Here is a 12,554-nt window from a genome sequence, read left to right as displayed (position 1 = left end):
TCTAATTCCTGTACGGAAATATCCGCTTCAGTTACCTATTTTATAACATCGAATGTTTGAGATTAGTGATTGGCTGGGTGTTACAGACATTTAATAATTATATCATTTAAGACAAAATTATGAAAGCTGAGGGTGTTAAGAACGAATTTGGCTTTTTAGTAACTAAATTAAAGGGAGAGTATCCAAAAGGGGGTTGGATAAAAACTAGGCTAACGGAGTGATACAATCCACGTCGTACAGATACCCGTATTATTTACTCATTACCAAGTATGATATAAAATTTACCTCGGTAAGGATTTCGTCATTTCTTGTTAACATGTCTGGCAGTTCTTTCAGTTGACGATCAATGGATTCTATGCCACCGCTAGTTCTAACATATGTGGCCCTTTCTTTTAATGATGGTGGCAATGCTTGACCCTGGCTTTCTTCTAATGCAGCTGGCAGATTTAGCGATGCAAGAACCCTGCAAAAAGACAAACAAATTGTTTAAGTGGTACAGTAGGCTGAACAAAACGGCCACAAATACTTATAACGTTTGAAAAAAATTACGTATAAACGTTACTGCCCCCTTCTGTTAAACGCTGCGAGGAATGAAAATTTGAAAAATGAAAATTACTAAATTCTACAAAATACTACAAGCAATACTGTCTATAAAATAACATAAAATTAGTATTATTGCACAGCGAAATCTTTGAAATTATAAATATGAGTGGCAAATTATAAAGTACAAAATATTAATTCCGAAGCCAAAGAAAGTTAAATGTATAACATATTAACGTAAATATACAACTCTTTAAGTAAGTTTTAGACTGTAACTACAAGGAAAACTGACTTTTTTTTTGCTAAATATAGAATCATCATATACAAAATGTTGTAGAGGAGGAAACAGTACAAGGTTTGACTTACCAGATCTACTATTTCAACGACTATTTCACCAACTGACAATGAGATTTCAGTAGAGCTAGAGTAAGAGCACGCAGAAATCGAGAGAAATTTTCATTAAGATCCTTATAGTTGCAAAATACATCATTTTAAAGTTTAAACAACCCACTTGGTAATATTTCGTCTTTATATAGATAGCTTTTGTTATAATTTTATACACAAACCACACAATACTTAAAAAAAAATTGGCTGTATTCGGGATTTTTCTTAGGGGAGTGGGTGTTAACCAAAAGAATGAAAATGAAGGGGTTAACCTTTGATAGACTTTATCTAACGGCCTTAGATAAGATTTTCTTTTTATCGGCATTTTAAAGACCAACTTACAGACTAGGGATTTTTTTTTCGTTTTTGGAAGAAATCGTGTTTGTACCTGCATTTTCTTTTCGAGTTCTTCTTTTCCTCACTATCACCCCCACAAAATAAAGTGATGCACCAGTAACCAAAACCATGGCACTAGTCTTCTTCTTCTTCTTCTTGCCAGTGCTTATGTTATCTTATGTTACCCAATACGAGAACATTTAAGCTTTACTTAGTGAAACGCAAAGCTTTCAGCGGTTTCGGGAAACCTGAGACATAATTCACTGAAAATATTACTTTTACCCAATTATAAGTTAGATGACAAAACTGTTTAATTGGAAGTTAAAAAAATTTTAAGTTCCTATGCTTTTATTTTACAATTACTTCTCCAATTTAAGTAACCTTTAAGTATGTCTATAACTAGAGTGAAAACTACGCTGTTAGGTGTTGGTATTTGAAACTTACTTTACAAATATAATTAGCCTTAACAATATCTAAATGGTCTAGAATAAGTTTGAATGAATAGTTGTACGTAACGGTGTAGTTTTTTCTATCCTTTCAATCATCCAATTAAGTTTTTGATGAACAGAATGGAAAATAATGAAATACTTGGAAATTGATAAAACACAAATTAATAAAATTGAATTATAAATTTTTCCTCTTTCAGAATGTTTTTTAAAAATAGGCGTAAATACTAAATTTAAAAATTCTATTGAACTACGGTAACTAAGAAACGTGTTGGATTAGATATTAAATTGTCTTAAAACTAGTAGGACCCGTTAATTCAGGAAAGTTTTTATATCCGTGCTCCATGGGCTCATGAACATTAACAATATCTTATATTGAGCTTTCGTCTTTTCATCAAATAGATAGGACTGTAGCATAACAGACGAGGGTGCTTATCCATGAGGGTGCATAACAGACGAGGGTGTTTATCCATGAGGGTGCATAACAGACGAGGGTGGTTATCCATGAGGGTGGATAACAGACGAGGGTGATTATATCCGAGTATTCATTGACGGAAGATACCACTTTTAATATCAGACCGTATCTTCTTGAAGATGCTACAAAATGTTTGCTAGGATTTTGCTCTATTTCCTCTAATTGCTTAGAAATCTTGGAAAATGTCTAGCCCTTTTTCACAAGTTTAACCTATGAAGGATATTGCTTTTAGAACAAAATTGGTACTATCATGAGCAGAAGACAATAACCAGTAAGATGATTGTAATCATTTTCGATGTATTTTCCTGTTTTCGAACAGTCCCATAGAATATTTTCAGCTACTTTACAAGTTTTTTGCCAGAAAGAATCGTTTCAGATCGCCGATAACACCCCTAGAGACCAGATGACAAGCTGGTATAATTAACCTGCTATTTCCGCCAATGAATAAGTGCTATTTGAAGGGTTTTTGACAATCGTGGTCTCTAGAGAATTGAGAAGAGACAGAAGGCTACCCTAGCTACAATTTTGAACCTCGATGTTTTCAAGTTCACTTAATCACGGCCTTAAAGTAAAACAAAAGTCCATTGTGTCTAAATATCGAGTTATCAAATCTGAATTCTCTCCGTTTGGCTACAAAACAATACAATCCTGATTTGGTTGCACAACATATTTACTTATAGAATAAAAGCATTTATAATTTGGTATTTTGACTTTCATTCAACTAGCTTTTGTCAAATTCGATATCTTTAATTGCATAAACTGCCAAACTTGTTGCCTTCAGTCAGCTAGCCTACACAAGCACATAAGTGAAATATTAAAACATTGCCTACAGCGGCCTAGCCTGTCAATCAAACTGGCCTCTCAAATACAGTGAGTACAATGAATAAAAAAACAATGAGGACATAAGTACATTATAGAAAACATACATCGATGAATCCAACTAAAGGCATGGTTTGGCATATGTTTGGCATGTGACCAACCTGTGACCCCTTTGATAATGCAGATTATATTTTTTCTTGTATGATTTTGACTTCAACAAGATCTAGCATAACTAGTCAAGTTAAATATTTATCCGTTTAGGGAAAACACTACTTGCCTCACCGCAGCACCGGCACATCTCACTACCAGTTAGTGCAGCGAATGCGCCATCTAGGCCTGGGCATAGGAGTGCAATAAATTATCACTAAGGGATTTTTTTTCTTAACAAAAAATGGACTGACGTGATTGATCGTTAGTTCCAGAAGCATTCTGCCGCCGAGCTGCCTATTCACAGAAAAATGATTTTAAAACAACACAGGAATTCCGTTGCCACTTAGAAACTGTCAAGTGTCCCTCATGAATGGCAGCTGAGAGTTCGCTAACACCTCTCTCTTTAGTCTCTTTCATCATTTTTGGATCATCAGTTGCGTTCTGTTAGTACTTCCACTCCACTATCCCCAAATTTTCGGGTATTTCCCCGTAAATTTCGCAAAAATGGAGCGGCAAAACGGCTTGGGCCTAGGACCGTCAAAACTTTATATCGGCCCTGGGTGGAAAGGGTGCCCTATGACGAAAGGATCATAGGGCACCCCTTAAGAGTATGTTATGTCTTATGATGGCACCGAACAGAGAGGAGGCGAAATCTATTTAATCTAAAAATATAACAAAAATTAAGACATAACGGAAATCTAATTAACCCCCAAATGCTTTGGAAAAATACTGAAGAAAGGCTTGAGAGAAGAGAATTTTCCCTTATTGTCTTTAATGTAATTAGGTCTATGAATGTTTATTTTACGAACTTATATAATTCTTGGGACATGTAATTAAGCACTTGAGGCATAGGCTTTACTAGCAACGGATCGGTCGAGCAAATTTAAGAGCTAGTTACTTGTTCAACAACAGAGTTGGAAACGGACATATTTATTCTTGGGGGGAAGGGAAGAGGGGCGATCTTGAGTTAAGTTTCAAAATTTGTCAAACAAGCGAAAACGGGCATTTCATATGATAATTATGATATATTACATTGAAAGAGTGGATATCATTACATTCAGGTTGACCCACTACCCTTAAATGTTAGAAGACAAATGACTTTCCCATCAATTGCTTTGAAAGGATCCTTACCCATTCAGAAGTTGTGTGGCTTCACGCAATTGTCCGATTTCCGAGTTAATAAGTCCTGCTTTCCTCGTCTCATATCCCTGAATTGCGTTTTGCACTGACGCAGGAGCCAGTTCTTCGAATAGGTCTGAAAATAAAGTAATAAAAGGCAAGGAAGTTCCCACTCTTAAATTGAACAATATTGAAATTTCCACGCGGAGTGTGTTTCCATTTAGTCCCAGTGGCTAACATCTCAGCGTTTATTGTAGTGTCAAGGAACGGCTGCACTGTTGCAGTCAACGTTTATTTTATTAAGCAGGTTTTTACCGCCCAATGTGTGCGTTGCAAAACCATCCCATAGACCTCTAAGAAACGCTCGGTAAGAAATATCACTCAATGTGTACGTTACAATACTATCTTATACACCTCTAAGAAACGCTCGGTAAAAAATGCCACTCAATGATTTTTACCACTCAATGTGTACGTTGCAATACTATCCTATACACCTCTAAGAAACGCTCGGTAAAAAATACTTTCCGTAAAAAAAAACGCCAAGTGGGTCTCGGGCCTTAGAGAAAAATGCGTCACCGTGTGACGTCACTCTCTCTGAAACCGAATAGCTTAGTATACAGTTTCGGTAATTTTAAATTGGTAATTTTAAATATACCTCTAAGAAAAGCTCGGCTAAAAATACGTTCCGGTAAAAAACGCCAAGTGCGTCTCCGGCCTTAAATGCGCCACCGTGTGACGTCACTCTCTGAAGCCGAATAGCTTATAATACAGTTTCGGTAATTTTAAATTGGTAATTTTAAATACACCTCTAAGAAACACTCGGCAAAAATTTCCGTAAAAAACGCAAAGTGCGTCTCGGGCCCTAGGGACAAATGCGCCACCGTGTGACGTCACTCTTACTGAAACCGAATAGCTTAGTATAAAGTTTCGGTAATTTTAAATTGGTAATTTTAAATACACCTCTAAGAAACACTCGGCAAAAAAATGCGTACCGTAAAAAACCACCAAGTGCGTCTCCAGCCTTAGGGAAAAAAGCGACACCATGTGACGTCACTTTCTCTGAAACTAAATAGCTTAGTATACAGTTTTTAGTAATTTTAAATTGGTCAGCGATCTCTCAATTTTTACTCGAAATCGGCATTTAAAGCTATTATAATTCATTGAACCTGTTTGAAGGATAATTGCAGCTATGAAGGAAGGCCGTATCCAGGGAGTGGGGGTTTGGGGGTCTGAGCCAGGCCCCCCAAAATTGTTGTCCAACTCGTGACAGCGTAACAAAAATGAATATAAACTGATTTTAATGCTTTTTTGATGTTTTTATGTAGACCTTCTCTCCCCTGACAAAATTCTTTGTAAAACCCTCCCCGAAAAAAAAATCCTGGATACGACCCTGCTCTCAAGTGAAGTGTAGATTGTTTATTTTATTTATATTATTTACTTGTTTATATTAAAGTTATCTGTTTACAGTTCATTATTGTTTATTTTATTATATTTTTATTTAAAGACTTATTTTGGTTGTGTAAGTTTATACTTAACCAATGAGGAAATCGGATTTAATTTACAATCTATATATATAAAATAAGTTGAATGTGTGTGGGTGTTTCGAGTGACGTCATGTTTGTGTGACGACTGACGTCATGTTTGTTGATTGACAAAATTACACACCGGGACATCAGGACACAAATGACGACCGGGACATCTATATATATAAAAATAAGTTGTCTGTGTGTCGAGTGACGTCATGTTTGTGTGTCAGTACGAGTGATCTATTGTCGTATGTGCAAAATAACATTTCCAAGTTAACGTCGGAACAAAAAGACATTTATGATACGATAATGCATTGTGTCGATAACAACGTTGGAGAAATTTTCTTTTTGGATGTGCCAGGAGGTACTGGTAAAACGTTTGTGATAAAACTGATCCTGGCATTGCGGGAGATTTCAGGCAAACATCTATATATATAAAAACAAGTTGTCTGTGTGTGTGTGTCGAGTGACGTCATGTTTGTGTGTCGACTGACGTCATGTTTGTTGATTGACGAAATTACACACCAGGACCTAGTTGGTGGGGGCTTTTCACCCCCCCCCCCCGCGCGCAAGTCGTTACGCGCCATATTAGTTACGCGCCATTGTAGTTGTGTCCCTGTGCCCCACCTGTGAATATAGATAGATATATATATATATATTTTAATGACGTAAAACTTGCGAATGTACAACATTCTTGGCTGTCCCATTGTCTGTGCATATAAATATATTGTCAGGTTTACCGTATCTTGAACACGCAACATAAATTGTCCATGGGAAAAACAATCTGTATTCATATCTATACCTCATTATTCTAATGATTGCCCTTGAGCTTTGTGATGGTGATTGCTAATCGAACATTCCCTGTGTCCCTGTCGTCGTTTATATATCCCCCTGTGCCCCCCGGCGTCCCCGTTGTTGTTGTTTTCCTGTGTCCAAGTCGTCATTTGTGTCCCGGGGTCCCAGTCTGTAATTTCTCTTTGAGTGTCGCGGTCGTCATTTATATTCCCTGTGTCGCGGTGTCCTTGTCGTCATTTGTGTTCCGGTGTCCCGGTCTGTAATTTCTCTTTGAGTGTCCTGGTCGTCATTTATATTCCCTGTGTCCCGGTCGTCATTTGTGTCCCGGTGCTTTGTTGATGGTGATTGCTAATCGAACATTCCTTGTGTCCCGGTCGTCATTTATATTCCCTATGTCCCGGTCGTCATTTGTGTCCCGATGTCCCGGTGTGTAATTTCGTCAATCAACAAACATGACGTCAGTCGACACACAAACATGACGTCACTCGACACACAGACAACTTATTTTTATATATATAGATGTCCCAGTGTCCAGGTCGTCATTTGTGTCCCGATGTCCCGGTGTGTAATTTCGTCAATCAACAAACATGACGTCACTCGACACACACACAACTTATTTTTATATATATAGATAATATAAATAAATAACTGTAACATAAACATTGTAAATATAGGACACTCGCTGTTGGGGTGGCACTTCGCGCCACCCCAACACCTAGTTGGAGGGGACGCTTCGCACCCCCCCAAGCCCCCCCGCGCGCGCAAGTCGTTACGCGCCATTGTAGTTGTGTCCCTGTGTCCCACCTGTGAATATAGATAGATATATATTTTTAACTACGTAAAACTTGCGAATGTACAACATTCTTGGCTGTCCCATTGTCTGTGCATATAAATATATTGTCAGGTTTACCGTATCTTGAACACGCAACATAAATTGTCCATGGGAAAAACAATCTGTATTCATATCTATACCTCATTATTCTAATGATTGTCCTTGAGCTTGGTGATGGTGATTGCTAATCGAACATTCCCTGTGTCCCTGTCGTCGTTTATATATCCCCCTGTGCCCCCCGGCGTCCCCGTTGTTGTTGTTTTCCTGTGTCCAAGTCGTCATTTGTGTCCCGGGGTCCCAGTCTGTAATTTCTCTTTGAGTGTCGCGGTCGTCATTTATATTCCCTGTGTCGCGGTGTCCTTGTCGTCATTTGTGTTCCGGTGTCCCGGTCTGTAATTTCTCTTTGAGTGTCCTGGTCGTCATTTATATTCCCTGTGTCCCGGTGCTTTGTTGATGGTGATTGCTAATCGAACATTCCTTGTGTCCCGGTCGCTTTCTCTTTGAGTGTCCCGGTCGTCATTTGCGTCCCGAGGTCCCAGTCTGTAATTTCGTCAGTCGACAAACATGACGTCAGTCGACACAGAGACAACTTATTTTATATATATATATATATATATATATATATATATATATATATATATATATATATATATATATATATATATATATATATATATTTAACTACGTATAACTTGCGAATATACAACATTCTTTTCTGTCCTATTGCCTGTCCATATAAATAGATTGTCAGGTTTACCAACTCTTGAACATGCAACATATAATTGTCCATGGGAGAACAATCCGTATTCAGATCTATACCTCATGATTCTAATGATTGCCCTTGAGCTTTGTTGATGGTGATTGCTAATCGACCATTCCCTGTGTCGCCGTCGTCATTTATATATCCCCCTGTGCCCCCGGCGTCCCCGTTGTAGTTGTGTCCTGGTCATCATTTATATTCCCTGTGTCCCGGTCGCCATTTGTGTCCCGGTATCCCAGTCTGTAATTTCTCTTTGAGTGTCCCGGTCGTCATTTATATTCCCTCTGTCCCGGTCGTCATTTGTGTCCCGGTGTTGTCATATACAAAACTTTATATACTTATAATGACGTCAAATGCAAACCCACAAACAAACAAACCTACATATATACAACTTATTTATATTTATATATATATATATATATATATATATATATATATATATATATATATATATATATATATATACAGTTTCTTCTCAGATTTTTTTCTTTTTTAGTTTTTTCTTTTCTTAGTTTTTTTTCTTTTTTAGTTTTTCTTTTTTAAGTTTCTTCTTTTTATTGATTTGTTTTCTTCAATTTGTCAATGTTCATTCTAACATTGACACTTGGAAAAATCTTTACGTGCCAAGCAAACTAAAGCTCCAACAACATATAATAAACCTCAATATTTTGGGTATCTGTTTTAAGGTTTTCGAATTACCTTAATCTTTCGTCAAAATATATTGAAATATTTGTGCAATTCCCAGTTTTTTTTAGTTTTTTCTTTTCATAGTTTTTTTTTTAGCTTTTTTTAGTTTTTTTTCTTTTTAGTTTTTTACCTTTTTCTTTTTTTTACATTTTTTCTTTTTAGGTTTTTTCTTTTTTTAATTTTTTTTTAGTTTTTTCTTTTTTTTTAGTTTTTTCTTTTTAGTTTTTTTTTAGTTTTTTCTTTTTAGTTTTTTTTAGTTTTTTCTTTTTAGTTTTTTTTAGTTTTTCACCCTTTTTTTGTTTGTAACAATTTTTAGTTTTAAATATTTTAGCACCGGGCCCCAACACTTGGCACGCTATATATGTAGATACTTGGCTTCTATATGTAGATTCCCATTGTCGCTTGTTTCTAACCGCAGACAATTTGCTGCCATTTCATACTGTGGTCCTTTCGAAGATATTTGATTATTAAATTAAATCCGATTTCCAACAACGATATCTACTAAGCTTAAAACTTTCGGTTTCCTTTTTTAAGGCTTTTGAAGTATTATAATCCCTTGTTAAAATATATAAATATATTCTTGCAACTACCAGTTTTTACTCTTTACGCAATTTATTGTTTTTCATACTTTTTTCTTTTCAAAGATATTTTATTATTAAAGCAAGTCCCATTTCAACAACGATTTCTATTAAGCTTCAAATCTTTAGCTTTCTTTTTAAAGGTTTTTGAATTGTTGTAATCCCTTGTTAAAATATATACAAATATTTATGCAATTACAAGTTTTTAGCTCTCTACGCAATTTAATGTCTTTTCATCCTGACGAATTCAAAGATATTTTATTAGTACCGCAAGTCCTATTTCTAACAACGATTTCTACTAATAATAATAATAATAATAATTTATTTATAACCCACAAAGTACATTAAACTGTGGAGTAAACACACAAAAAAAGAAAAAACAAGACAAAAAACATAACAGCATAAATAACATAGCAGCATAACAACATACAACATAAATAAATTACCTCCATTCAAAAAATGGCCAAAGAGGGTCAAAAACACCGATCATTTGCTGAGTTTTAAGACATATATCTTTAGACAAATGTTTCAGTCGCGAGGGCGCATCAACGATGTCAAATTTAGAGACGACTGTATGATTCCGATACCACCGAGGCAGACGCAGCAAATACTTGCAATACTTAAAATATCCTGAGCGTATTTTCTTTGTATCCTTCTTGCGAAGGAGGAAAGCAAAACCAGAAAGATAAAAAACAGCAGGGGCACAAAAACTAGAATAAAGACGGCATAGTCCATTTCGGTTATACCGACCACGATTTGGTGAAATTTTCGCGTATCCAACCCGCATACTTTTCAGCACTCTGGACGTAATAGCGGAGCAAGTAGACGAAAGTGACGTGGAAAAAGAGAGACCCAACCATTTAATACTTGCTGAACATGGTATAGTTGAAGAACCCAAGCAAAGAGGTGATGCTGGTGGAGGACTCCCAAAACACAAAAACTCACATTTGGAGGCATTAACTGAAAGGCCTACTGTGGATAGTGCGGCTGAAAGCCGGTAGAAGTTGGTAATTAGACTATTTTTTTGTCCGGCTAAGAAGCAGAACATCATCAGCCTATGCAACGTGACTAATGCCTAAATTATCATTATAAAAAATTGACGGTTGAAGACGTTGGAGACAAGAAGCTAAAACACATTTAAAAATGCTCGGGGATAACACGGCACCTTGCCTAACGCCTTTTTTAACAGGAATATACTCCCCTACCGTACCATTCCACTTCACCCTAACTGAAGAATTAGCATACCAATACTTAAGCACGGAAACAATAGAAAGGTTAACACCCGAGGCTGCTAGAGAAAACAAAGCATTTGAATGAATTACATTATCAAAAGTCAACAGTCAAACAATACAGGGGACTTTTTTGAGCAACAGCTTGTTTCATTAGCCGACCCACAATATGGTGAGCTTGAAAGCAGCCCATACCTTTTCTAAAACCAAGCTGGAAGGGTGTAAAATTGCACTTGGAGTTAATGGCCGGTAGCAGTACATATTCAAATAGCTTACTAACAAAACAAGACACAGTGATAGGACGATAATTAGAGCAAGCACTGGGGTCCTTACCCCTCTTGACTATGGGAGATATACAACCGGACAAAAAACTATCTGGCACAACGGACTGTGCCAAACACATCTGAAACAATAATTGCAAATGCTTCAGCAGTTCAGGACAATCATAAGCAAAAAACTTGAAGCAAAGACCATCACTATCGAGAGACTCAGACTTATTCACTTGCATAAGAGCTCGGAGTATAACACCAGATTCCACCGACAACACTTGAGATTGGCTGATACGAATTGGGAGGATTGAGTTGACAAGCTTTGTAAAATGATTTTGGAGATTAATATTAAACGAAAGCAAAATATTTTTATAATGAGAAACGAAGTCACATAGCCGAAGAGACGAATTAATTGGAGTTGAACACTTAACACTGTTTATAACACGATCCCAGGATTTCTTGTCACAAGGACCATCCCAGGCATTCAGTCTCGCTCTACGCAGGGAATATTTGTACTCTCGTTTGGTTTTCTGTTTTATTTGATGTACTGAACCAGAAGAAGGACGATTACAGGCTATCCACATACGGAGCCAGAACTTAGCTTTTTGTTTAGCTATCTTCACTTTAGGATCAACTTTCCAAAAGGGATTGCGAGTACCTGAATATAAGTAAATAGAAGATCTTTATCAGCAAGATGGAATCCTCCAGGTAGTGAATCGAGAAAGATTTCAGATCGGTCGGAATTAGATAATAAGTCAGTGTTCATGTCGCCGGCGAGAACCCATTTGGTATTTTGTTTTGAAAGGTCGCTAAGTAGTGTTCGTAGGTGATTACATGCTTGTGAAAAACTAGACAATGACTGCAGTCTTTTTATTACAGGGGAAATAAATGTTTATAAATGCGGTATCACCACATTTTATCGCTAAGATGTTAGCGTCATTTTGCAATAATATCGGCTGAGTCTTGTGTCTGAAATAGATGGCCAGACCTCCTGATGGTCTTCCGCGGGTTTTTTGGGCGGCTCTCAAGAAGGTATAATGGGTCCGAGAACGCTTTAGGCTATCAACATTCACTTTAGAGAGAAGGTGCTCCTGTAGAAACACAATATCCTTTTCAAGTAGCTCACTTATCAGTAGATCCTTGTCTTTTGTACCATTAATATTAAGGGAAACAAAGCTAAACGGGGTTTGAGCATTCATTTATTAGCGTTGTTGAGAGCCGATCGGAGAACTTTGCATTTCAGGCTAAAACTTACGTGTTCCATAGTGCAATTTGCACATTTTGGTGAGGCTTGGCAAGGGTTTTCCTTGGAATTCACATGAGGGCCAGAACATCTGGAACACTTGGGATGTGCTGGTGAGCTGGGACAAGCTCCAAATCAGGTGATCAGTACTTTGACAGCGAAAGCATCGACGCGGAATGGATTGAAAGGGCTTAGCACGAAAAATTTCATACCCAATACGGATTCCTGACTCCAGAACCGCGTTCAGAGCGGTTTTGTCGACGAACCCGAGGCGAAAAGTACGAGAGTCGCCGATTTGACTAGCACTAATAAGTCCTTCCTCTGGGGCCTCCAAATCAGCTCTTGAATAATTATGGGGTATATCCC

The 12,554-nt window shown here is 37.1% G+C and overlaps 1 protein-coding gene across 3 annotated transcripts in view; it reads right to left on the bottom strand.

Annotated features, from left to right (window-relative positions):
- LOC136035705 (apoptosis-linked gene 2-interacting protein X 1-like) overlaps positions 1–12,554 on the bottom strand; it is an 88,607-nt gene that overhangs the window by 34,333 nt on the left and 41,720 nt on the right. For all 3 annotated transcript variants that reach the window (XM_065717650.1, XM_065717651.1, XM_065717652.1), the window contains exons 8-9: positions 4,282–4,405; positions 286–463 (exon numbers count right to left, since the gene is read on the bottom strand). In XM_065717650.1, the coding sequence (XP_065573722.1) occupies positions 286–463; positions 4,282–4,405 (302 nt within the window). The remainder of the gene's footprint in view (positions 1–285; positions 464–4,281; positions 4,406–12,554) is intronic.

This window comes from Artemia franciscana, chromosome 14, assembly GCF_032884065.1.
Source record: "Artemia franciscana chromosome 14, ASM3288406v1, whole genome shotgun sequence".
Classification (NCBI taxonomy): domain Eukaryota; kingdom Metazoa; phylum Arthropoda; class Branchiopoda; order Anostraca; family Artemiidae; genus Artemia; species Artemia franciscana.
The sequence above is the reverse complement of the archived record's forward strand: the minus strand, read 5'-3'. Positions and strand labels throughout refer to the sequence as shown.